General features: G+C 36.7%; 1 protein-coding gene across 1 annotated transcript in view; it reads right to left on the bottom strand.

Annotated features, from left to right (window-relative positions):
- Positions 1 to 963: 963 nt before the first annotated feature.
- LOC104166276 (macrophage mannose receptor 1-like) overlaps positions 964 to 26348 on the bottom strand; it is a 32597-nt gene continuing 7212 nt past the window's right edge. Inside the window, exons 6-30 of the mRNA XM_009706150.1 lie at positions 23914 to 24060; positions 22813 to 22995; positions 22132 to 22289; positions 21615 to 21725; positions 20402 to 20517; positions 19843 to 19991; positions 18599 to 18798; positions 17780 to 17907; positions 17193 to 17280; positions 16492 to 16627; positions 14522 to 14560; positions 14254 to 14417; positions 13068 to 13135; positions 12524 to 12624; positions 11731 to 11873; positions 10465 to 10570; positions 9453 to 9649; positions 8923 to 9025; positions 8040 to 8272; positions 6529 to 6694; positions 4810 to 4962; positions 3192 to 3308; positions 2750 to 2917; positions 1525 to 1560; positions 964 to 1163 (exon numbers count right to left, since the gene is read on the bottom strand). Coding sequence (XP_009704452.1) covers positions 964 to 1163; positions 1525 to 1560; positions 2750 to 2917; positions 3192 to 3308; positions 4810 to 4962; positions 6529 to 6694; positions 8040 to 8272; positions 8923 to 9025; positions 9453 to 9649; positions 10465 to 10570; positions 11731 to 11873; positions 12524 to 12624; positions 13068 to 13135; positions 14254 to 14417; positions 14522 to 14560; positions 16492 to 16627; positions 17193 to 17280; positions 17780 to 17907; positions 18599 to 18798; positions 19843 to 19991; positions 20402 to 20517; positions 21615 to 21725; positions 22132 to 22289; positions 22813 to 22995; positions 23914 to 24060 — 3410 coding nt within the window. The remainder of the gene's footprint in view (positions 1164 to 1524; positions 1561 to 2749; positions 2918 to 3191; positions 3309 to 4809; positions 4963 to 6528; positions 6695 to 8039; positions 8273 to 8922; positions 9026 to 9452; positions 9650 to 10464; positions 10571 to 11730; positions 11874 to 12523; positions 12625 to 13067; positions 13136 to 14253; positions 14418 to 14521; positions 14561 to 16491; positions 16628 to 17192; positions 17281 to 17779; positions 17908 to 18598; positions 18799 to 19842; positions 19992 to 20401; positions 20518 to 21614; positions 21726 to 22131; positions 22290 to 22812; positions 22996 to 23913; positions 24061 to 26348) is intronic.

The following is a 26348-nucleotide window of genomic DNA, read 5'->3' on the forward strand; positions in this document are numbered from 1 at the left end:
AAGTGTTTTCGTAATTTAGGAGGGATGATACATGTCTTAAAATACGCAGAATGATTAATTGCCTTGAGGCAAACACTGCTGTTGTTTACAATTGAAGAAAAGCTGAAAGAGGATCTAGGCAATATATTATCAAATGAAATTACAACAAAAATTGGAAGAATTTATTTTCAGAAAGTACATCGGTGATTTTATTTCTCTAAACTGGAGAGTTATATAATGTAGTATTAAGTAGCCATTTATTATACATGCTTGGATTTAAAAGGGGGCATCTCTGCATACTGCAATCTACATCATTACTGAAATAAAATCCAATGGAAAAATCTACTGTTGTATTTTTATTATTAATTTGAACTTGGCAGAAAAATGTAGGTATTTACAGAATAGTAGAAAAGTGCAAGGCTGTAGGAAATGGCATAATTCCCCAAAATCAGACTAGAAGTAGGAATAAAGGAGTCGCTTCAGTTTTTGCCATCTTTCCATATATTTTTTGGTAAAGAAGTAATATTTAATTCACAGATGCAGGTCTTATAACAGGTTTTACATGAATGAAAAGATAGTATCAAACTGTGAAGCTGAAAGTCTGAAATGAGCAGTGTTTCCCATCATTGTCTAGGTAACACTGAAGTAATACAGCACAAAAAAATAAAGATAGGAGTAATAATTTCCCTTGTGTGCAAAAAGGAGAATTTCTACATTAAGATAAATGAAACAATTTCACATAATAAATATCCATGAAAAATATATGTGTACTCCCCAAACTAAACAAAAGAAACTCTAACAGTTTGGAGGAAATTTTGGAGGGAGTATACGTGTGTGTGTGTGTATATTTATACAAATCCATAAACTTTATATTTGTGAAGAGAGGAAAGTATTATCTGGGTAGGAAAATGCAAAGCTGGCATAAGATTTCACTGATTCATAGACTGGTTTTTGTTAGTTGCAACATACGGGCGTTCTGTCAGACTACATGTCGGTATTTGCATCTTTTTCTTGGATATCCACAGTTGCCTCTGGTCCACTCATTCTTGTTGAAATATATAGCAGGTTTTGTCTTTTCCTCCTCAAGTAGAAATAAATTATACTTCCAGCTCCGACTATAAAAAGGGCTAGAAGAATGAACAGCCAAACGATGCTGGTGGAAAGTACTTTCTCCATTTTCCCTTCTGTAAGTGGATGAAATGGAATCAACATCTTTGATCTTAAGATATTTCAGAATCTAGTAGTAAGTGGGTTTTCTTTAACCAGACATTAGACAAATGCAATATGCATGTAGATTTTCAGTTCAAGTGGTTTTGGTTTTGTTTGTGTTTTTTTACTAACAAAACCAAATATAATATAATTAAATCTGATCAAAACCCAGTTTACTTCAGAATAACCTCTGTCTCCTATATCTAGATACAAATTAACTTTAGGGACTTTTTATTTTTAGATACTCTCAAAATTAATACCTAGAAACTAAGTAATTATATTCTTGTTGTATTTGGGCATCTCCTTATAATTCTACTTAAAAGGAAGTATGCTTACCTGTATTTTCTATTGACATCTCTGTGTTTTCAGGAGCTTTTGGAAGGAAAAGAAAATGTTTATTCTGAATGCTTCAAAAAAAAAAAAAAAAATGAGGCATTTTAAACTTCCTAAGTTGGATGCTCCTGACAATTCCCCCTAAATCCACTTCCTGGTGACAATTGCTCTCCCAGAGAGATGAAGCTAAGCATGTGTAAACCTCTAGTAGGATGATTGGCTTTTTCATTCCAAGAACATTGGACCTCTTCAATCGAGATACCCAACAAGACATGAAATTAGAGTCAGATTTCTGTTATTTCTAAAAGTGTTTTCAAATATGTTCATTTCTGAGAAACTTCCCACAGGATCATTAATCATTTTAAGGTGTTTTCTGAAACAGGAAAAATTTCGTGAATGGAGGTCTCGATTGCTAGAGATGTATCATGAGCATTTTACTTGAGCTGAAAATGATCTGTGAGTTTAGCCCGTTCTGTCAGAGACAACCATTCCATGTAGATATGGTTCCGATAGTAATTGCACTTCCTAAACTTAACAAATAGGGGAAAGGTGAACAGAAATATGAAGTTTAACCAAACAAAATGTTCATGTTCTGGATGACTTTTGTTTAATCTTAGTTGGTAATTGAACTAATGCATTTTCTTGCAGGTGGTAATTTTGCTATCAGGATAGTACCAGCAATTTATTAAACATGATTCTATCATACTGTAGATAGAGTGCCACAAGAATATTTTTTATCATATTCCTCTAATTGATTAGCTCAGAGGACAGTAATGAACGGAATCACCAAGTCCAGCATTTCTAAAAGACAGTTTTCATTGCATTCATCACAAGATTATTTTTTTTAAGGATATATTCAGCTGAAATTAAAGAAAACATTGCTTTTGAGCTTAGACTGTGTGATATTTGAGTGAAAATTCTACTGAAAACTGGCTTTTTATTAAAAATGAGTGATCTTTGACCATTCTTTTGGCTAAACATAGGGGTCTGAAGTATTCATGATGGCTGCATAGGGCTGATAGTAATTTTACAGGACTTATGGGAGATGCAGCCTTCTGAGGAGGCAGTCAGAAATCGTGTGGGGCTCCTCAGTATTTGGGCAGCTGAATCCTGCATTAGGGTCTATTGGTTTTGCACCCAAGCCTATAACGTTTAACATTTTTACATTGTGCAATGAAAATACATTATCAGGCATTATTAACCTTAATGTATTAGAAATATTACTTACTTTTTGGTTTTTTACAGATATAGCCTTTTTTGAAAGAACAGACATTGGTGTTCCAGTAGCCAGACAATGCGCATACTTCTCCACACTCTTTATGCCTTTTGTTTGAAGGTTCTCCCATTTGCCAGTTGACAAAATCCATTGCAGATTTGTCTGTCCATACCCACTGTCCTAATATTTAAAATGAGCATATATGTATAAAATACAGGGATTTAGACAGATAAAATAAGTTTTGATGGGAAAAACAAAAATTTATAACATGAATAGGTAATTAAATGTTTCAGTTAGTTACATTTCTAAACATACGTAAGCATGCTTTGAAATAAACTCTGTATATTTTTTTATATATATGTACTTTCAAGTATACAAAGTTGTTTCATTTTAATATGACATATCATCATTATGTATGACATGATAAGGTATGATTAAATATTGAAGATACTACCTCTGTCATTTTCCTTTAGCCCTATCCAAAAGTTCAGTGATTTTCCGTGGAGTATCTTAATGGTGTCTGACAGAAAGCTTGCTTCATTATAGTCTGTTACTGATACCAAATTCGCAGCTGAAAAAATATTAATGGAACACATCACAATGTCTCATTTTCTTAGAGCTTAAGTCAATAAACACAAAAAATATGCAAAAAGATAAAAGACACTGATTCTTGCACATGATATTCACTAGTTCATTATGGTTGTTATATCGCTGTATTGTATTTTAAGGATGACTGTGAGCTGTATGGATGCAATTCAGCACGAAGACATCGATTTTTGTTTAGCCTTTGGTATTTTAGAGAAGAAAAATTGCTCTCCTGCAATACTTTTTGGATAGGTCCAACTGCACCCCAGAATGTGATGCAAGTAGACTGAAAGAGGTACGTATGATGTAGGCAGCACCATGCATTTTGCCTCTGCAGCTCTGTCACACACCAGTGGGTGGGCAGCATTTTTGACAGTGTCTGATGCTATGTACTGCAAGGGTAGATAGGATGTATAAGCAGCTAGAGGTTACACTCCAGAAGATGTCCAGTGGTTCATTTATAATTGCTTTGTGCCCTGGCATTACAAATACACAGAGCTGTGTTGGGGTCATCAGGAAATCACCACCTCCCTGGCCTGGCCAGTGGGTAACATGTAGGCAAAAGTGTAGGAATTTAGAACATGGACCAGTGTCCAAATGCTACCTTTCATTCTGGTTATTAGTGTAATGTTTACTTTTTGTAGTAATTATGAGATTCATCTTTCTGCAGAACCATTTCAGGAATTCTGTTGTCACACCGCTGTAAAATAAAATGCCTTTGCAAAGCTACTTCTTCTGTTTACTCAGTCACAGACCAGTGTTTTCATACATATGAGGAAGTGCGGCTAGAAATCCTTGTATTCTCTCTTACCGTTAAAAGCCTCTCACTCAGACATACAGTGCTAATGTATAGGATGTTTCCTATGCTTCCTCTCACTGGAACGTATGCTGCATCACAGCAATTCTCAGTGAGGAGAAATGAGAAATGTGGAGTAAAGTGTCTTTTCCTCTCTCCTGATTGACGTACAGCTCTTCTCTCCAGATCTTAGATGGCAGTGAGGGCTGTTACAGAGCAGGAGCTGTATGGCTGGGCGTGTTTTACTGGTTCCTGAAAGCTAAACAACTCTTCCATCTTCTTTGTTGTCCAGCCAGTGAGATCCAGTTAATAAACTGTGCCCTGGAACTACCAAAGACAACTTTCCTAAGAGTTTGTGTCTCCTAGTTTACACTGTGTGTGGATTCCCTCTTGTTTGGCGAAGGGAAAGCTAACCCTGCGGTGTGTACCTTAGTGGGACTGTAAAAGTGTTTGTCTTCCTACCCAGATACTGATTTCTGTAAAACTAGTAGGAATTTCATATGTTTGGGATATTCATATTTCACCTGGTATTTGAGATATCAGATGCCTCTTGTCTCTGACGAAGTTTAGTTTTACTGTGAAAAAGCATTAAGTTTGAAGTTTTGAAGTAATTTAAGATTTGCTTAGCAATATCATCCATTATTTTATGTGTTTAATTACATCTTCAGTCTTTCTGAAAGAAAACACTCACCTAGTTGGGCACATTCCTGATGAGCTTGAGACCAACTTCTTTTCCTAGAGGCCTCAAAGTAATAGCAGTGGCCATGGAAAGGTATCCAAGATTTGTGTCCTCTTGATTCAGGGCATTTTCCAGGAAGTTGCGGCGGCTCAGTAGGGGCCATTACTGATAAAAGATCAAGTAGTTGAAATCCAGTTATTTCATAAAATTTGTTTTTCCCATTATACTAGTAAGACAAAACTAAACAGACTATAATAGTTTTGTCATCATAGAAGAAATTAAGCATGTTCTAAAAAAAGCTTGAATATAGCTTTGATTTTGTGTTTGAGAGCATATTTTGCTTCATATTTATCAAGGCAATTAGGAAGATAGACAGAATCTATACTTCTTATAGACTAGTGTAATGGCAATTTTTGTAATTACTCTAGGCAATAAAATATGCAGCTGGTTTTTGGGCATAAATATCTGTCTAATTAGTTAAAACTGCTATTCTTAAAATGTCTTCTGACACTTCAGTCTCATTTTTTGACAGGATCAAAACCTTATAGCAGAAACTGTGAATGAAAGTGTTGGTATGACTAAACAGGGCTTGCAGGAATTTTTATTAAACTGTGTCCTGAATCCATTCCATAGTGATTGATATAATAGGAAGATTTTGTATTAGAAGATAAATGCAGATGGAACAAAAATTAAATGTTCTGCCAAATTACTTTGTCTTCCTGTGCGTCTTCTACAGTCTATTTCTTTCCAAAAATTAAGGAACATTCAGCTTTCAAATTAGGCTTCCTGAATGTTAAAGTGGAAAGACACATTATATATCAAATCTGAGGATTTTTGTCAAATGACATCTTAGAACGTAATTTGGCATGCAATTTTACGTTTTCTAATGAGTCCAGATCTTCCATAATGTTGACAAAAAGAAGAACATATCTGAATTGTGAAATCATATTTATACTTATTTCCATAGAAATTATAGAAGTTTGTGCTTGGAAGGCTCCTCAAGGGGTTATTTACTTCATCCTTGTGCTCACAGGTGACATTAAGTTGATATATAATTATATAATTTCTAACAAATGTTTGTGCTGTCTGTTCTTAGCAAGCTGTGGTGATGGAGATTCCCTGCCCCGTCCAAAGTAGTTATTAAAGGCCTCTGTACTCATAAAATCAGAAGGTTTTCCTTGCTGTGTTTAAGTCTGTTACCCCTTTCCAACTCATATCGGACATAAGGAAGAATTTTATTCCATTCCTTAATGCTTGTTTTTAATATTTAAAATTGATAATCTGTTTTCTCTTCATCTTTTATTTCTTAGTCTTTTGTCCAACTCCAATTATAATCTTTCCCTTTAATTCTTGTTTCCTGGTCATCTGAAAACTCTAGTTGACTGAGAGCTTTTTCAAACGTTGGTGCTCCAAACGAGATACAGAATTTCATCTGATGCCTAATCAAAACAGATCTCACAGCAAGTGAATGACTCGTCCTATTAGAATGAATAGTGAAGAAATTAATGAGTATTCAATCCTTTGTTTCTTAGGCATTTGGTAACTATTACTGTGAATTGATTTACTTCTGGGAAGAATTCATGTTGATATTTAGCACTAGTTAGTTAGCTACTTGTGTCTTCCTGTATAGTAGTGATACAAAACAAGTGTTTTTCCAGTGGCTTATTTTGTTTAGCACAGTTGATAAATCTACACACCCTCTAGTTAAAACATCTATATTCAATTACTTACCATTTGATTTTTTGCAGACAGAAAAGAGTTTTTCCTTGCAAGAAGCTGTCTTCCATGTGCCATCAGTGTCTAGGTAGACACATGCTAATGTCTGTTTTGGTTCCCCGATGGACCACTTGCTGTAAGCTAGTCTCCATCTGTCAATCCATTGATACTTGCCATTGGTCTGGAAACAAAATCTATATGGTAATATCAAGGTTGCTGAGAGTGACATAGCTATTACACAGGATCGTCAAGACAACTCTCATGCAACCACTATGGAATCATATGCTTACTAATGCCCCCTTCTTGTGCTTGTAAATGCTAACTGCAACAAAATGTACAATATCTATTATCTGCAAATGTGAATGCAGAATGATAATCTAAATTAATTCAAAGCATTTTTCAAGTATTGGGAAATGGAAAGGAAAAAAGATAGGGGGGCATGAGAGAAGGCATAAAACTGGAAGTCAGGTAAGACATCATGTTGGTACAAACACCCAAAGGTCTGCATGGAAAATGGGAGTGGGAGTGTTCTGAAGCAGTGCTGATCGCCATCCCTTTTGTTGTAGTTATCGTGACTGTGATTCATGGGGAGATCTGTAGCCTGTTAAAACACACCTACCATCCAAATGTTTGCCCTCCCTTGTCATACAACTGATGTAGACAGCTCACAAACAGAAGGATTTTTTTTTCCATAATACCCTAACTTCTTAATGGGAGCAATTACACCAGTTGCATTTTTGAATCGTAGAATGGTTTGGTAGGAAGGGACCTTAAAGATCATCTAGTTCCAACCCCTCTGCCATGGGCAGGGACACCTTCCCCTAGACCAGGTTTCTCAAAGCCTCATCCAGCCTGGCTTTGAACACTTCCAGGGATGGGGCATCCACAACTTCTCTGGACAACTTGTTCCAGTGTCAATGAAATGAAAAAATATATCCATTGGTCAATATGTACCATATCATATAGCTTCCAGATTCCTTTAACTCATTTTTACTCTTGTTTCTGTCCACAACTCTACTTTCTACTGCTACTGTAAATAAGACTACTCTAGTAGAATGTGTGAACATAAACACACATGTAAAAATCGTTCCTTTGCAGGCCTCAGATGAGCGACCTGAGATATGTCACTGATCACTGAGGTACATAAACACATGGCAAGAGGGCAGGATGCATGTTGTTCCTGGAATATCTTTTAGATTAAAATAAGCTCAAAATGTGGGAGATTTTACAATTTATATTCAAAACCCTTTAAATGACTCCAAGCAACATACAGCATTGTTGTATACTGGTTTGCAGGAGCATTTCCTTGTGCTAAAGGATGGAAAAGTTCTAGTTCATTAAAATCTCCACTGTGTGAGTCCTATTTGAAGAACTCCAGTGTAAATGAGTACTGTACTGATGTAACGTGCTGTTTTCGGCACTACACTGGCAGAAATTCCTATAGGTTACAAAATGAGAGCATAAAGTAAGGTCCGGTCCAGTGTCAGCTTGACTACCTGTATGTAATGTAATGTATGTGTTCTTACCACATTGCTGTTAAGACCAATCCACAGAGGCTCTCCATATTCCTGTGCAAGTAAGAACAACAATGCCTGGCTATATGGGTCTAAAATGCTGGCAAGTTCTGAGGCATTGTTATTGCAGTTTTTCTGTGCTTCCTCCCAATTCATTTTGGAACGGGTGACAGAATAGCTAATGCCATCAGAATGGTCAAAACCAGAGTCCAGCATTGTTGCTGATGACTTAAAGAGTTCAGGATCTGTAGGAATAAAGAAAAAAACCCACCCCAAGAACAGGTAAATCTGGAGGCCACATATTTGACTTAAGCGACTGAATAACATCTTCATTATTTGCAAACCTAGTAGAATGCTAATGGAATGGAACACTTTCTCATTAGTTGTTTATAAGTAACAGATAACTTCAAAACAGCAGTGAACTTTGTGGATGCAAGAAATACATTTTCAGCCTCTGAGAATTTTGAAACACTAAATTGACAGTATCTTATATTGCAGAGGGAAGTTCACCCCACCAGTCAAAAATAACCCACCTACTCTGCGTGTTTTCAAAATACTCTGTGTGGCTTTGTGACTATTAGGTTTATTTGGATAAATGTAAAACTTACCAGTTATGATAATATATAGATCATTATAAACTTATGCAATTAAAATGTTTGTGGGTTTTAGCTATTTAATTACACTTTTAAAAATAAAATAATTTTGCTTTCATTTTATTTATCTTTCTCTTCTCCAAAACATTGCTAAGTCACACGGGGATTCAAGATGGGCCCTTAGGTTTTACTGATACTTTACCTAAAAAAAAAAAAAAACAACAAACCACCACTGACCTAAAGCATGTTAAACAAGAAAAGTTGTTTGTTATAAATTTGAAGATTAGCGATACAGAACCCACCACTATTCTTCTGGCATATATACCCTGTGGACTTATAACACTCCTCGTTGTTCCATTTTCCTGTGTCATCAGCATGACCTCTCTTCAGAGAAACACAATCAAACTGTTGGATTAAGGGAAAGAATATGAGTACATTGATATTAGAAGTTATAAAACAAAGTACTATAGCCCCCTGAGTAGTTTCACTCTTTTTCTTTTTTTTTTTTGAATTCTGATATTGTAGGGTTTGTATTACAACTCCAGAAACACCTTCCTTTTATCCTCTCCTGTCCTTTCTGACCTCCTCTGTTGTGGCCAGCGCCACCTTGGTACTGTCCTGTAGATCTCTAATCTTCAGCTCAGCCTGCTTGTTCATTTGGTTATTTTCAAGGACATGTGCTTGAAAGGCACTATTATTTTCAAGAACTTTCTATCACATCTTCTGTCTTGACTAAGGAGCGAGTATTGGTAAGTTTTTAGCAAAAAGTGAGCTGTTGAAGAGATACTGCTCCTCAGGTTTAACTTGATGGTATATGCTAAGCACTATTTACCTGTTGCAGATTGTGGCCATCTTCTGGATGTAGACTGGGAAACAAAACGGGTTCTACAAGTTTTGGGGAATCTGCAGCCCAGTTTGTATAGGAGACAGCACTTCCATCAGCCCAAACGAAGTTGAGTTCACTGAGTATATCATTCAAGCCAATCCAGGGATCATTTGAAACATCCTTCAAATGGTAAGTGAGAAAAGCTGGAAAAAAAGTCAGTAGAAAAGATGAACATGTCATATCATGTCATCAGTCAAGACATCAGCTCAAACAAATCCTTAACTATTTTTTTCATTTAAGTCTTGTAAATTTTTTTTTATTAGCATTTGATCAGAAATTTGCCCAAGTTTATTATTTCAAGGTTATGCCAAGACTTTGCGTGTGAAAAGTCTCAAAGATTGAAAGTATGTGGAACTATGAAGCAAGACTGGAAAGAGGAAAGATACAAAAAACCTGCCTGACCACCATGTTACCTAATGAGTTCACTTATTTCAGCACTCAGGATGAGCTGATTGACTGACAGAAATGTGTAGCTGTACACAGTTGCAAATGGAAGCCCAGGAACATAGGCAAGGTGAAAATGTGCCTTCCTCTGACATTCTGCTGCTGAATTAAGTTGCAGAATTTAGGCAGTCATTTCAGAGAGTTGTAGTAATATATCCCTTTATATTTCTGGCAAAAACAGCCCATGGATTCCTTTTCTTTCTCTGTGTCTAAAAGTACAAATGCCAGGTCTGGATTTGTTATTTTGTGCTAATTCATAACTTATCAATAATGTAAAGCAGTTTGCATGGAACAGGAGGAAGCAACCCTTAGCATCACTAGCATGCTCTAGATAGATATTCCACTTCTTCCAAAAATGTTCCATGCCATAGCCATATAACCCATGTTGAGTATACATATTATAAAATACATACATTTACATACTATATCTTTTTGCCATGTTCTTCTTTGCAGGAAGTTACTGCTGTATACAAAGTAAATGCTGTCTATTGCCTAAAGGGCTGTTGTACTATACCTTGTACTTGTTCATTATGTATGCTCGCCAGGTTTCCACCAAGGCTCATACAAGTTCTTCTTGCAGTATGCCAGTATTCATAGGAAGAGCCAAAAAATTTGTAACACTAGGGAAAATGAGTATAGACTGTTAGTAAGCAAAAGCAAAAGGAATTTAGGTTTGAATTACACTAGTTTAAGTAGAAATTAGCCTAACTCAGCCCCACAAAATAATTTTCCAAAGTTAACAGGGACTCAGCTCTGGAACCAAGTCAAAACCATTCAGGAATTTAAAATTTACTCTGTGTCTTTCTGTGAGGGACTGAAAAAGTCACAACAAAACTCAATCAACCATTTATAAACCACAGTAGAAGCCTGATGAGAATCTAGTGAGTTAACTAACCCTGAGATTTTGAGAAGCCATACTCCATCATAAGTAAAAGACAAAGAGTGCCAACTCTATAAGAAAAGCCCAGCCGAGTTTCATGTGGAATCATCTGAACTTTCTGAAAAATGTTTTTGTACCTAGAGTGTGTGGTCAGTGAGCTCTCACGTGTATATTCAGCCTTTTTCATTTACAGCTCTTTTATTAATGAAGTATATGAGTCATGATTTCTTAAAAAGTGCAGTCATCACATTACCAATACACATTCACCCTGAAACGGTTTTGGTAATTATGAGCATGCCTAGCATGCTGTCTCCATGTTTACAGCTCACCCTCTGCTCTGTGGCATGCCAGTAACACTGTCAGAGAATTATCTTGCACAGTTTGTGGGAAATAATAACTCTGACAACTGTAACAAAATGTAAAAAAAAAAAAAATGTACTGACAAACTCCACTGGTGTGAGTATCCATGGGTCCTTTCATAACAATATTGTATATCTTAGAAAACAGAACCCTTGCTTAATAAGCACATCAAGTGTGTCCCTTTTGGAAAGAGGCAAGTATTGCATTGGAGCCTGTTTGGAAAAGTTTGGCCTTATTTCTGATTCATTCCAGCTCAAATGACTGATTTTATGCTATAGTCATTGCTTTCAGCTGAATTCAGTCAAAAAGTACATACAATGTAGCAGTTTTTCCCCATGTATCTCAGATGACCACCTCTCAGGAAAACAACTGAAAATCTTTAAAACCACCATTTTGCAAGAATTAGGCAACTGATGAAATTTTAATGCAACTTTGGATAATTACTGTCAAAAGATGCCTGAGACACAAATGGCCTCTTGTATATCTTTAAGTATCTTCCCAAGGACTGATATCACTGTGCTTAGATGGATGTTAGCATACCTGATTTTTAAATAAAAGCCAATCTTCAGGACATCCTCCAGGAGGTGAAGGTGCTGGTGAAGGAAGTGTTGCATTTATAAAACTTCTGTGCCTCTCACAGATGTAGCCATTTGAAAAACCACAGCTGACATCATTCCACAAGCCTGAAATCAATTTCAATATAGATAATAAGCCACTGAATAAGATTGAGATTTGTGCGAAAGTGGGTGGGCTTCTGTGCTTATAGTTTTGAAAGCAGTCTGCCTGGGAATGTGAGATATGCTTCAGCTCAACTCTGCCTCCCATTATCACTGCTTATAGGAGGACTTTGATCCTTCTGTGAACAGGAGTAGTGGCCATACAAGATGGCTGATACAACAACTCCATGACTTCTGAGTAGAACCCACCCAAACAGCTTTGTTGCACTGAAACATGCAAGTGTAAAGTAACACTTTATCAGTGAAAACATTGTAAAATGTGAAACTCCATGTATGTTCTATCCCTTTGCTAACTATGCTCTAATTATTTTTTTGAAAGACCAATTTACTGTTGATTTAAATAGAACCTATTGTTTGTGCAGCTGAAAAATCAGTTATCAAATTGTTCCTGCATTGCCCATTAAAATAAATTTCTTATATTCTAATTTTACATCTACTGCCCCTGAAGAAACCTCAGATATAATGACTATACTGTATTATGCATATTTTCTAAAATTGCTGGGAAAGAATGGATTAAGGTTGGCAAGATATTTTTAACAAACAGGGGAAGAGCAATACCCAGAAAAATACCTTTTGAAAAAAGTTGTGTAACTCACCGTCCTTTTTATTTAAGACCACGCAATTTTCTTGAGCATCTGCAAAGTTGGGCTCACCCTGTGCCCAGGCAGCATAGTGCACCGGGCTTCCGTCCATCCAACTGAAAACAACCAACAACAAAACGGTAGCGGTTACTCAGACAATGCTCATGGAACAGTTCATAAAAATCTACCTTAACATGCTAAAAGTATTTTTAAAAAAATTACAGCTGAGTCTGTCTGTAAATTGAGTTTAGGATTCAAATAGAATTAAAAGACCTTAGATAATTAAATCCCTGCATGTCAAGTCAAAGAACAAAAATACCTTTATTTTTAACAAATATTATCTATGTATTCATAGCATATATGTTCCCCATAAAAATGACATTTAAAACAGTGTTTTCACAATGTAGTTAAACCAGGGGAGAGCACGCATTTCAAGATGCAATATAACTCTTTGAATCTCTGTTTAACTCCCTTGCAGTGGTCCCTCCAGAAGGAACTCTGGCAGTACAAAACTTCTACAACCACTTTTCATGGATCTTTATGTAGCTTGTTTACCTACCTAAACTGTTGATCAGCATTCTGAATTAATCCTATGAGATATGACTTCAATTTGCCATTTTTTAAGATCTAAACACCAAAAAAATGTACTTTTAGTTAGTGCTTTCTAACATTTAGTGGTTATCTAATATGAAAAAGTGTAATTTTTGCACTATGGAAACAAATAGTTGAATAAACATTGTATAAATTGTCACACATAGTGACCAGAGAGGACCCCTGTTGAAGTAAATACCATAAACACATACGTTTGCTTTATTATCTTTGTTGCTTCTTTCCCAGTTTTGTCTGCATTACTGGTGTTACCAAAGCTTTCAAAGTTGTGTTCTCAATTTAAAAAGAAACAAGGAAGATTTGAGAAAAAATTTAGTATAAAATTTTTTGATACTTTCCTGTCCTTAAGCAGCCATGTAATTCCTGTGTCTGAAGCTGTCTGTCCTCTCCTCCTTTCACATCCTTTCCCACATAATAAAAGCAAACTCTAATAGCATGAAACAGAAAGGAGATTGCGTGGCTACTTTGGTATTGGTAAACCAAACAGGATTATGGCAGAGGTTTGAGGCAACATCCATCCTATTAAATTGTTAGGATGCTCCTGCCATGACTTTGGCATTTGCCCATCAGAACCATGTCAGGCAAGGTGTAGGCAGTGCCCTTGAAATACATGCACAGCTTTGATACGTCTTTCAGGAAAACTAATTCATGAAGGCCCTAGTTCATCAGTCCCTGTCCTGGACCAGGCTAAACCTTTCTTTGAAAAGTTATTTCATTCTGCAATGTGATGTGGTATGTGACCATTAGAGCTACACTGGCAATAGCCTCACATCTACACGTAACACTGTATTCTAGAATACAATATTCAGCTGAGAGAGAACCACCCTGTCAAAAGGACAGTTTTCTTAGTATACACCTAATCTGCTACTTATATATATTTGGTAATGTGTAGAACTCTGTTTAGATTAGAATATACAAGAATATACCCACCCTAGTAAATGGTAAAGCTTTTGTATTTATTTTCCTGAAGAGAAGCTCTATTCTGTAGAATAAATATTTTTTCATTGAACGTTTAAATCTGCTGCTAATAAAAAGTAATAATATTGTGCAACAAGCACATTCTCCTGTACATCACAAGCATATGCAGCAGGGTATATAAGCCATATATTGTATAACATAGCCAAACTTCCTCTTACATGCTTCCACAAAAATTTTCTTTCGCTATTATTTCCAATAGTAGCAAGATCTCCATGACTGTTTTTGCAGAATGTTCTAGCTTTCTCCATAGAGGTCTTTTCTGTGCTGAAAAAATATTGTTTGTCTGCTTTTATAATCCAGCCATCTTCTGTGACTTCATATGCTGCAACACAGAAGAGGAATCTGTATTCTTCACAGTTCTTACACAAAGCTGGTGTTGTTACATGATACCACCCTTTAGATAAGAGAAAATAAACAGAAGCTTACCAGCAGAAGGACTCAGAGGTTCTGGTTTCAAGGGTGTACCTGTAATGAAATGGGAAAAAAGGAAAGTGTAAAATGTTTCCCAAATGTGGAGCCAGTATAAGTGTTCAATTAGTGGAAATTATCTTAATGTCCATCAATTTTTCATCTTTTACGTATTTAATGCAGAATATATTTATACAGTATCTTTGATGCGGAGAAAAAAAGAATGTTCAGGGAAAAACATATGCATTACAGGCCTACGTCTCTGTTTTAGTAGATTTTTGATAAGTGCATCTTGTACGTCCTGAATGTTGCCTGAATTAGTTGACTGAAGTTAGTCTGAATGAGTATTCATTTCTGAAAGAAAACTAAAGAGCAAGAATACTTTGCTTCAATGTTAGTGTACTTTGCACGATAATAAAAGATTCATTATGGGCATTGTCTTGTATCTGAACAAGAAATTCAAATACTAAACAAATTTTTACTTCAGAGTATTTTAAATTTTATTAGTATTCATTTGTTTGTGAAAATCTTTTTTTTTTTTTCTGTGAAACTACTTTGTGAAGAATTATATTTGACTGAAAATCCACCAGCATTTGAGAAACAGTTCAAATGAAAAATTTCCACATCACACGGAATGGATATTAGAGCAATGTTTCTCTAAACATGAAAGACCAAGAATTATAAAACTGTAAAACAATCGTCACTGTTATATTTTTTTTTCAGAGGAAGTCATCATAATGTTTGTGTTGCTGTATATGTAATTACATTAAATGAAGTGTGTGACACACATGCTTGGGTGAAAAAGAAGTCATGTCACCTTTTAAAAATAATCTCTTGTGTGATTGGTTAAAATATTTAAAAGAAAAACATATATGTTTGTTCTGGAAGTACAAAGTGTTGTGGCTATTTTGGCACCTTTCAGTATAACATTAGGTACTGCTGACTAATGATGATAATTTCTTCAGGGTATAATTTCTGCCATTCATACACTAATAATAATTAACAATATACAACTACTATTTACAATTTTGCTAATGATTTTTAGTTGTGCTGATCATGCAGGTGAGGACTTACAAAGGAGATTTCCAGGAAAGGTACCTTCACAACAGCGCTTTCAGATAGATGTCTATGACTATTACTTTTTAAGTATGAGAAGCTGAGACAATGTGCCTTGGTTAGAATCAGATTATTTTTAATAATTCACCAGCACAGAAATTATCTTATTTAGAAAAGTATGACTTTAGACATTAACCTTTACTGCTTGTGTGAAGGAGCTCAGGGAGCCACTAAAGCAACATTTCTATTAGTCTTGGAAGTAAAATGTGTGACTCAATATAAAGCTATAATAGATTCCTCTCTTATTTTGCTGAATGTCTTTCTCAACAGGAGTTACGTTTGGAAAAAAAAAAACACACCACACAAAAAAAAAGAAGTATAAACAGAGAAGATTTTGCCACTAATATGAGAGGAAGACGTGACCCTGCCTATTGTCTTAAAGTATATAAATTCTGAAGCTTGGATTACCATCTTTTCTTTACAGCAAGCCTATTGATACAGGAGTTTTTTTACATGTCATCTTGCAAAGAGAATGATTCTAATATGCTGGTAGTCTTGCTTAAAATGGAGTAGGTGACTAATGTGTCGTTGTGTAACATTCTAGCTGTGCCTGAGCAGAGGAGTGAAGCCCTTGAGGTTGCTTTCATCTTATTTTCTATGATTCTACAATTGCAAAAACAAGTATATTTTCAGTAAAGCTTATCATATAATATATATTTTGTTAATCAAACAAAAAAAGTTTATCATTAGCAGTTGAAACATTGTATTCTGAAAGTATTTATATGTCTCGAACTATTTTTCCTTCTGCAAGATTCCTGTGAAATCAACCAAATTTTCTACTAGCATGTAATTTGCGGAACTTCCTGTTTTGACAGGATGTGATTGAGCTTAAATTTCTTCCTAATGTGAGTTTAGAGTAAAAAATAACCTACCTTTCTTTATTTCACAAATCCAGTTGTGACTGTATTCACAGTGCACCTTAATCCATGACATGGAAGGCTCTTCACTGATTGCTCCACAATAGTCAAACGCAGTATTGTAAAAATAATGATTTTTCCTATAGTTCACCTATAGAAGAAACACAGCTTTGGTTTTTATTCTTATCATACAGGGGAAAAAGTTGTACTCTGGAAGGAAAGAGAAAAAGCACCGGAATTTCAAACCACTCCTTACTTTCCTCCTATGGCTATGCAGCCTATGTGGGCTATTAAAGCAATACAGTCACTCAACAAGAAAATAGAAAGACTCTGGGTTTACCCAGCATTTAACAAACTCTAGCAGTTCCATGAAAACTGGAATCAAATGGGGCTATAACTCAATAGCGGGGGAAAGGAACATGGCAATATATCACCAGAGACTAATAAAAATCAGGAGAAACCTTTCTCATATATTTGCCACTTAGACAATGATCTCTATAGCTGTAACTAGTACTCCATGTCACTACCGTTGTGATGGTATAACCTCAGGGTTTATTAGCCTTTTTCTTTTCCAAACTGGTATGAAGAATAATGATTTAGAGTTACTCAGTAGCACAGTAGACATGTTTGGGAATTCTTATACAACTTTCATCCACACCTGTCATGGAAACAGCTCCAACAAGTCTGAACAGAAACTGGCAAGGTCAAACACTCACCGGTGATCCATCACTCCAGGAAAGCCCACCATCAGGATCCAAACACTGCAAACCTATCCAGAAAGGCTGAGATGATGTGGATTTTTTCCTAGAGTGTGAAAAAATGTATCACGGAAGAAGAGGATGTATGTGGTTAGCTCTGCTAAATTTTGCAAGTTATGTGGGAAATAACTCTTATGCTTATTGAAGACAGAGTAGAAATTTTTAAAATAACAAAATGCTATTGGTCAGCAAACTCCCATTAGCAAGTACATGAAGTTTGCACCTTAAAATTTTCTACTTTGCAAATAGTTGTGTTGAAAACACAGCACATTGTTTTTCTTCACTGATGTTGTGATTATAGTGTTCTTTGAGAAATTTTAATTTAAAAGATTTGCAGGTGATGACAAATTTTAGGAACTCCAAAAATGTCTTTGAAAATGGTACCCATATAAAACATTTTCTCAGTTCTTTTTCTTACGAGTATGATAAACAGATACAGATTTTCAACTCATTATCTCAGGAGCAACTCAAGAATATTATAATTTATTCCTATATAATATATTGTTACACAAAAATATCAACTATTAGATATTTTGTTTACTTACATTATTAAGTTTTCTATTACTGTTTCCTCTTCTGCACTTCTAATGGCAGCCAGGTCTCCTCCTATTTCTCTGCAGAAATCTCGGGCTTCAAACCACGTTTTCTTCTGGTTTTCTTCTCTCACAAAAACCTATAGATAGAGGTAGAACACTATGTTTACAGCATATGTTTACAACTAACTCATGAGTTGAGATAAGAACAGTTTAATAACTAAAGTAAAATAAAATATAATAATAATAACAACAACAATAATAATGATGATGATAATAATAATAATGAAAAGGAATATAACAAAAGAATAAAACCCAAGAAAAGACAAGTGATGCACAACACAATTGCTCACCACCCACTGACCGATGCCCAGCCTGTCCCTGAGCAGCGATCGGACCCCTCAGCCAACTCCCCCCAGTTTATATACTGAGCATGACATTCTGTGGTATGGAATATCCCTTTGGGTAGTTCCAGTCAGCTCTCCTGGCTCTGCTCCCTCCCAGCTTTTTGTGCACCTCCTCACTGGCAGAGCATGGGGAACTGGAAAAGCCTTAACTTAGGATAAGCGCTACTTAGCAACAACTAAAACATCAGTGTGTTATCAAGATTATTCTCACACTAAATCCAAAACATGCTGTACCAGCTACTAAGCAGGAAATTAACTCTATCCCAGCTGAAACCAGGACACAACTGCAGTGATTTCCATGACTACTTGTGTAAAAGCTTAATAGATTTGTGCAATAACGTGCCATTCTTTGAAATTTAGATGCCCTATCTATTTGGTGCCCTTCTGTCTCAGGAGTAGGATTATTGGAAGAAATAATACTTACTCTGAGGCATGAATTAGTGCTATTGCTTGTATCCCAACCCAAGGGACATTTGGAATCAGAAACGATTTCATGAGCAAGAGGAAGAGTGATTTTTTCAGCTATTTTTTTGCAGAGAAATTTTGCCTTTACTTCACAGTTCTGAACATCCCATAGTCCAGCTGCATTTCCAGTCCTTAGGGCAACACAACCAGCTTCATTCCCTTTGTGAGATATAAAAGAAAACTGAAATGTGTTTTAAGGTGCTCCCATTGACATATTGACAGCTCATGTGATTCATTTACAAAAGACTGTTTAAATTATTAAGTGTAATGTCTGCTCAAAGAAGGAACTTTGTAAAAAGAGGAAACCAGCAAGCGGAGTCCATCATCTTCCCTTCTCTTTGAAAAGCTTTACAAGGGCATGAACAATCCCTTACCTGCCTCTTTCCTATGCCACTCACTGCAAGGATTTGACAGCCTGTCACCCAGGCTGGAAGGGATTTCACACTTTCTGCTCAGTTTGATTTTGCTCTTGTAAGCAATGAGGAGCCAGACCAGAAATATTTTCATGACGTCAAAGAAAATCGTAGAATCGTAGAATCATTTAGGTTGGAAAAGACCTTTAAATTCATTGAGTCCAACCATTTACCTACCACTGCCAAGTCCACCACTAAACCACGTTCCCTGAGCACCACATCTACACATCTTTTACATACCTCCAGGCATGATGACTCAACCACTTCTTTGGGCAGCCTGTTCCAATGCTTAACAACCCTTTCAGTGAAGATATTTTCCTAATATCCCATCTAAACCTCCCCTGGTGCAACTTGAGGCCATTTCCTCTTGTCCTATCACTTGTTACTTGGGAGAAGAGACCAAGCCCCACCTCGCTACAACCTCCTTTCAGGTTGTTGTAGAGAGCGTTCAGGTCTCCCCTCAGCCTCTTCTCCAGGCTGAACAACCCCAGCTCCCTCAGCCACTCCCCATCAGACTTGTTCTCCAGGCCCTTCACCACCTTCATTGCCCTTCTCTGGACTCACTCCAGCACCTCAAGGTCTGTCCTGTAGTGAGGGGCCCAAAACTGAACACAGTATTTGAGGTGCGGCCTCATCAGTGCCAATTACATGTATCAAAGACACTCCTGTTTCAAAGGCAGAATGTTTGTATGTGTCATCATGGATATGTTTTAGCAAAGTTGGGAAACATCTCAGAATTACAACACAGAAAGTTCCTTAGTAGCATAAATTTACTCCTATGACAGAGTACCAGGCATTGCCGCGTTCCAGTTTGTGTACAGAACACCTTCACCAGTCACCCACTTGAACACCCCTTGCTCTTCCATGTCTGAGAGACCAATCCAAAAATACTTCTCAGAACTCAGACCAACGAGGCTGGTCAGGTAGGCTTGCTCATATCTGAAATGACAAGAGTCAGGTGGGAATTAAGCCTAGCTTTCCCTTAGTCTGCCATTTTTCAGCATCCTAAATTACACAAGACTAGAATGAATGGAGTCTCCATTAGGTTTCCTTTTACATGGAAATATGTTGCTTAACTGGGTACCAGATGAACTAGCTTCAATAGCAGGTGAAGCTGTGCTATACTGAAAAACTGCACCTTACAGAACAGAAGCAGCTGTGGTTTGTTCTTTGAGAGTAAAGTGCTGGAAAACATGAATGTGTAAAATATATTTATTGATTTTTTTTTCTCCAGAAAAAGAATATTCTGGTTTTCTCATTTCACATTTTTTTCCAAAAACGTTCTCAACTATTTTATAAAATTACGATATTATTGCATCAGATATACAGTTTTTAAACTCTTTTCATACCTGTTTCCTATACTTGTTAAATAACCAGTGCTCCTTTCACAGGTTTTCTTTGCTTCCAAAAATGTTACAGAGGTATGTCCAACCAGGTAGCAGTAAAAACCATGTCTTTCCCAGCCCTGTCAAGAACATGTGATGTATACTTGCAGTAAAAAGAGTGTATGTTACAGTACTATACTGTGAAATCAACATATTTTTAATATAAGCTAATGTGATTAAGTATTCATTTGAATTCCAGTCGACTAATGGAGATTGAACTTAGTAAACATCCAGAGAGGAGAGATTTAATGCATATGAGTCCTCCTTTTTCGACAATTAGTAACTGATAAATTTTAACTGATAAAAAAGTCAGAGGCACATAGAATGTATTCAGAAGTGGGTGAATAAAATACTTCGCTGCTCAGAACTGAAGAGAGAAGTCTGTGTTATAGTGGGATGCTGACTCAAGTTTCCTGATGTTTCTAGGCTAAAAGAACAGCAACTAGACTAATTAATTGATCTAACTCATCAGCTCACCTAAAAAGTCTGACTGAAGAGGTAGCATAAAAACTATTGAAAAGCAAAATCCTCAAAATTACAGCTAAATTCCGATTCACTTTTCCCTTCTATACCAGCTCAAGATTTCCTTGTTGCATGCAAGAAAGGTAAATAAAATCTGTGTTCAGTATCTGGCTGCTGCCTAGTTCAATCTAACACAATGAGTCTCAGCTCTGTTGTCCATATGACATTATGGGAAATGTTACTACATATAGAACAGTAGTAAATAGGAAAGTAAAAAGAGGGAAAAAGAGAAGGAAAAAAAGCAGTATGATATAATAACTTGCTCAGAACAAATTCACTTATAAATTTGATTGTTGTGATTTGGCTTCAATAGTGAGATCATAATCTTGCATCATGTCACATAGTCCAGAAATGGTTCCCAGTCTCTATGGCATCTTAGATAGCCACAGACGGTTGTAGAACAATATAAGAAATATGCAGAAAACCACAGTAATGGCTTTAGTCTCTTTCACAGACAGTTCTGAGAGATAATAGGCCTGACTTATATTGACTAAAACATTTTCAGAATAACTTTATTTTAAATAAGGGAATATAGTGAAAAATATCACCCTGAATTTGATGTACAATCATACGTGTTGGGGGGGAGGGAAGATTGTTTCAATGTCAAGTGGAGCTTGTGAAAACAATGGACTTCTGCTAACCAGATTCTTCTTACCTTCAGGCAGGCAGGATCAGTCTTTGTTGTCCCAGAAAGTCCCTGTAGTGGCTCTCTTCTGCAGATGTAACCTAACTTTCTATCACAGGTACTGTCTGCCCAGTATCCAGCCTAGATGCAGTTTGTGAAGAGGTGAATAATAGTGAAACAGAACCTGCTTCCTTTAGAAACGTTATTGATTATTTCTTTTTTTAAATATTGTTTCAATGGGAGAATAAAGATTTGTACATTTAATGAATTCCAAGCATTTGTGCTTACTTGTGAGGTCATGCTAAGCTAACTAGTTTCATGGGTGGACTGTTAAGGTTTGCTTGGCATATAATGTACGCTCACAGTCAGATATGAACATTTATCTAGTTATCTCTAATTTACTTTTAAATTTAATTTAGAAGAACCATCTTTCTGAGTGGATAAAGATGCCATTCCCTGATTTGTTTCTAAGTTGCATTAAAAAAACCCCCAGAAATAGAAAAAAAAATCAAAGAGTATAGTGCTACATATATGTGGAAGATTCTACCTCTCCTGCCATAATGACACAATCTTCTTGCCCATTGATTGCATGGGTTGGTTCTCCAGGCAGCCATTTGGTATATGTCACAGGAGTCCCATCACTCCACTCAAAGTACATTTGAATGTTGAGGTCATTCAGACCAATCCACAGCTCATCCATAGCTTCTAAGAACAAAAATTAACCTGTGTTAGTACCCAAGCTGAAACAGTCCATAGGAGCAAGATTCTATGGAGATGAGCTGAAATTGCCATGTTACAATACAAATTCATCTAGATTAAATGTGGAGTTTATTTTAAGATCTAATTCACGTTCTTCTTTCAAGAAGTTAAAAAGTGAGATACCAGCAGGAAATGAGATTTCTCAGCTTTATCAGTAAAAGTCCATTACTGTGTCTACAGCTACAAGGTGTCTGACGCAGATAGCCCAAATACTGCAGTAGCTGGAGCTGTCATTTCCTTCAAGTGTTTTCATACAGTGAAAAACAAATTAAAACAATGAAAAAGAAAATGAAGAGAGCAGTAATGATTCCTTTTGTGTTTTTTTTGGTGTTAGGTTTTTTTTAACCTATGCATCTGTAGGCTTCCCTATAAATATTCATATCAAACAAAAAATATGTATTTTTTTTAATCCTGTAAGAATTCTGATAATGTAATTATCCATTTGTCACAAACACTGCCCTGTACTCACTGTAGCCAAGCTGAGACAGTATGAAGCCATGCTCCTCGGGGTTGTGGATACTGGCCAGGTTGCCATTGCTCTCATTGCAGGAAAACAGGGCTTCTCTCCATGTTCTGGGGTCTCTATGAACCCTGAAACAGTGATCTCCATAGGAGAACCATCCTTCCGGGCATTTAACAGGCTCTGCATCCCCTCAAAATCAATAGATATTTCAAGTTTTTAAACAGTGCAAACTGAAGTCTAGAATAACTGCAATTACATCTGAAATCAGTTGATTAACTAATTAGAATGAAAACAAAGTGATTACAAATAAGCAGTACTTCTATTCATTCCTCATACATATAAAACATTTTAGTCTGTTTGCTGTTGCACACTGTACTTTTACAGAAAACATACTGCGTTTAAACAAAAGAGGAGAATAACAGAACCAGTGGTTCCTGGGCTTCACTAATGTGAAATATTCACTTTTGGACAGAGGAATATTTTGGAATTCCATGTATAGTGTTTTCATGCAATGTACCCCACCTAATTATGTTTTGCTTTTTTCCTAAAGGCACTATTACTGCAGCACAAGTAATTCTCTTCACACATGGCTTTCCACAGTAAGTTTTATTTAATAAGTCAGAGAAAAGTGTAGTGAAAGAGTGGTCTGAAGGAACTTGCTCTTTTTTGCCACCTTTCTAGGTTACAGGCAATCCCACTGAGAAGGTGGTTTGAGCCTACTGGTGCCATCTTTCCAAGCCTTCAGTGATAAGCCTTGGTGTTTTCATTAGAATGCACTGCAAGAAGAGTGAGACATCTCTAACTTTATTTTCACATCCATGCAGTCGATGATACTTTTGTGATAGTGTATGGCTTAGATCAGTACTTCTTGAATTGTGAATAACAACATGAAATAAAAAATGCTTAAGTCGTTACTGGGTTCAAGGAACATTTCCACTATTTAAATATATTTGGTTAAAGAAATAACAGTATACTTTGTTCTGTGCCACTCATCAAAGTAGAAGAACAAATGAGAATGCTTTTTTTTAAAATTTGAAATAGCCATGAAATTTCATTTTAGTGACACAATTCTGTCTTTATCAAAGTGTTTTTATTTGCTTGACATACCTGATGGAAGAATGAAAGGATCCAGTGTGGAGTTTTCCTTTTTACAGATGTAGCCAACTTTAAGCTCACATCGCTGGTTTTCCCATTTAGCATCTCTTCTGGGATTTAGTACTACACAGAGTTTCTCAGGCTCAGGCTCAGGGCTTCCTTCATAGAATAAAAACCAAATTATTTTTATGTAGAACAGGTTTTATGTCAGCAGCTAAAAGAACAATTTACTACTTCCAGCTTTTTCATGTGTCAATTATGGACTCATGACTTCATTTCTGCATTTATTTTTCTACTGGAGATAAGGAAATGTAATTTAAAAATACCCATCAAAACATTTCTTTAGATGCTTGTTGCATAATTCGCACTTTCTGCTGTATTTGATTGAGAATAACGATCTCAAAAATAAGACATTCCTATAAGTTTTGTGAAAATTCTTGGCTTGCACAGAAGAGAGACTAAACTTTGAGCCTGTACTGATAAAAGGCTGCAGCAAGTCCTTTCCTTGCCCCCCGCCTGTTTAATCAGCCTGTGCATAGGGGTCAGCCATATGTCCATTAAGGAATATGTAGCTCACAACCAGTTGCAGAATAAATTATGTTGTTGCCCAGTCAGTAGATGCTGGACTGAATTGTCCAGACATCGAAGGGGTACTTGGTGCTGCTACAGTTGCAATGCCATACACAGACTGTAGGAAAAGAGAGTTCATTGTTTCACAGCTTATGAAACATCTAGTTTTATACACAGTTTGTTGTCAGGACCCAGTTATGCTCATAGGACTAAGTAATGAGCTTAAAACACTCGGCTACATTCATGAAATCAGATTACATAGTTTGAGCTAATATTTTGGGGCAGCAACACAGTAAGGTAGCATCTTAATATAGTTCAAATTCAGACAAGGAATTTTACAGATGTGAAGAGAGAAGAGTGTTCTTCAGAGTGAGAACCATCAGCTGCTAAGAATAAGAAGAAATTTCAAAACCTGAAAATGAGAGTTCTAGCTCTGTATTGTAGAGCTAAACCAAGCTCAGTGAACGCATATTATTTGTTAAAAATATCAGACAAAAGCAAAATGCCACTGATGTGTGAGATATGATGTCTGGCAGTTGAGTAGGAGAGTGGTGGGAACCTAGGTCGGACAAAGCCTGGCAGGGTAGGCTTCCTCTTTATGGGAGCATGTTAAATTGCTTCTGGTTTCTAGAGCTGTGTTTAGCAAAGCACAAAAACAATAATATGGAATTCCTAAAATAAGATATAAGGCACATCTTTTGGATGAGGCATACCAAATCACATGTGAAAACAAATTTCCTCATTTCCACAACACCCTTCCAGGGGAGTCTTTCTTTTCTCTGTCAGGTTCTGGTCCAGCAGCTTTCAGTTGTGTGCTGGAACAAAGAAGTTTCACTCAGGCCCTTTGGAAAGGTCCTTTCTGCATGTTCCTTCAACAACTTGGCTGCAGATTTGCTCCTTGGTGCAAGCAGAGCCTCCCCGTACTTGCTGTTTGTCTCCTCTGCCTGCTTCTGCAACCAGCCCTCCAGGAGGTTCTCCAGGCCTACTGTCCTTTGGGAATGGGCAGTGTTTACCTCTTCCCAGAGAGGTCCACAGTGTGGTGACTTATTTTTTTTTCCTCCTCCCAAAAGATACAACTTATAATAATTTTGCAGTAAACTGGAAATGTGTAGGTTAACTCATCATAATAGCCATCGTGGGGATACAGGAGCTCTGAGGATGTGGACTGCTTGACCTGAAACCCAACTGCTCCCCTTCTCTGTGAGGCTTAAGGAATTCGACCAGCTCAGAAGGTAGAAATCCCTCTACCAGACTCAGCAGCTCTGGGCTTTCCCTTCATCCTCTGTGCCAGTTAAAAGCAGGTGGTACCTTTGAGACTTGGGAAAGGCCAAAAGATGGAAGATGCACGCATTTATTCAGCAAGCAGACATTCAGCATTTGCTGCAACTGGCTGTTGCCATGGCAATCATTAAGCAACTTTCAAAGATAAATGCCAATGGTGTGAACTCTATTTAAAGTCTGTCTTGAATGTTAAAGAGGAGAGAATAAAAGAGGAAAAGCATAAAAAGTGAAGGGGAAGGTTTTGCAAGACCGATGCTCCCTGACAGCTGAGTCCTTGCAGGATGTGGGATCTGATAACCCTTGTGAGGTTTGAAGAGACACAGAGGTTTTAACTGACTTGAAGACATTCCTACAGCTCTACTAGTGCTTTTCACTTTATCTGCTTCTGACAGGAGATGAGTTTATTTAGCCCTTCTGCTTGAAACTCCTCGTGGTACATCCAGTGAAGAAAAGCATCATTCTCAGCTTTTTAATCTCACATGTCTCATAAATCTTTCAAATCCATTTCCTCATGTTCTTGGGGAATACTACAGGACCGTAATTAATATGCATTCATCATACTGGTGGGAAATACTAATTCCAAAAACTGTAGAAAA

Source organism: Cariama cristata, unplaced genomic scaffold, assembly GCF_000690535.1.
Source record: "Cariama cristata isolate BGI_N322 unplaced genomic scaffold, ASM69053v1 scaffold18178, whole genome shotgun sequence".
In the NCBI taxonomy this organism is placed as follows: domain Eukaryota; kingdom Metazoa; phylum Chordata; class Aves; order Cariamiformes; family Cariamidae; genus Cariama; species Cariama cristata.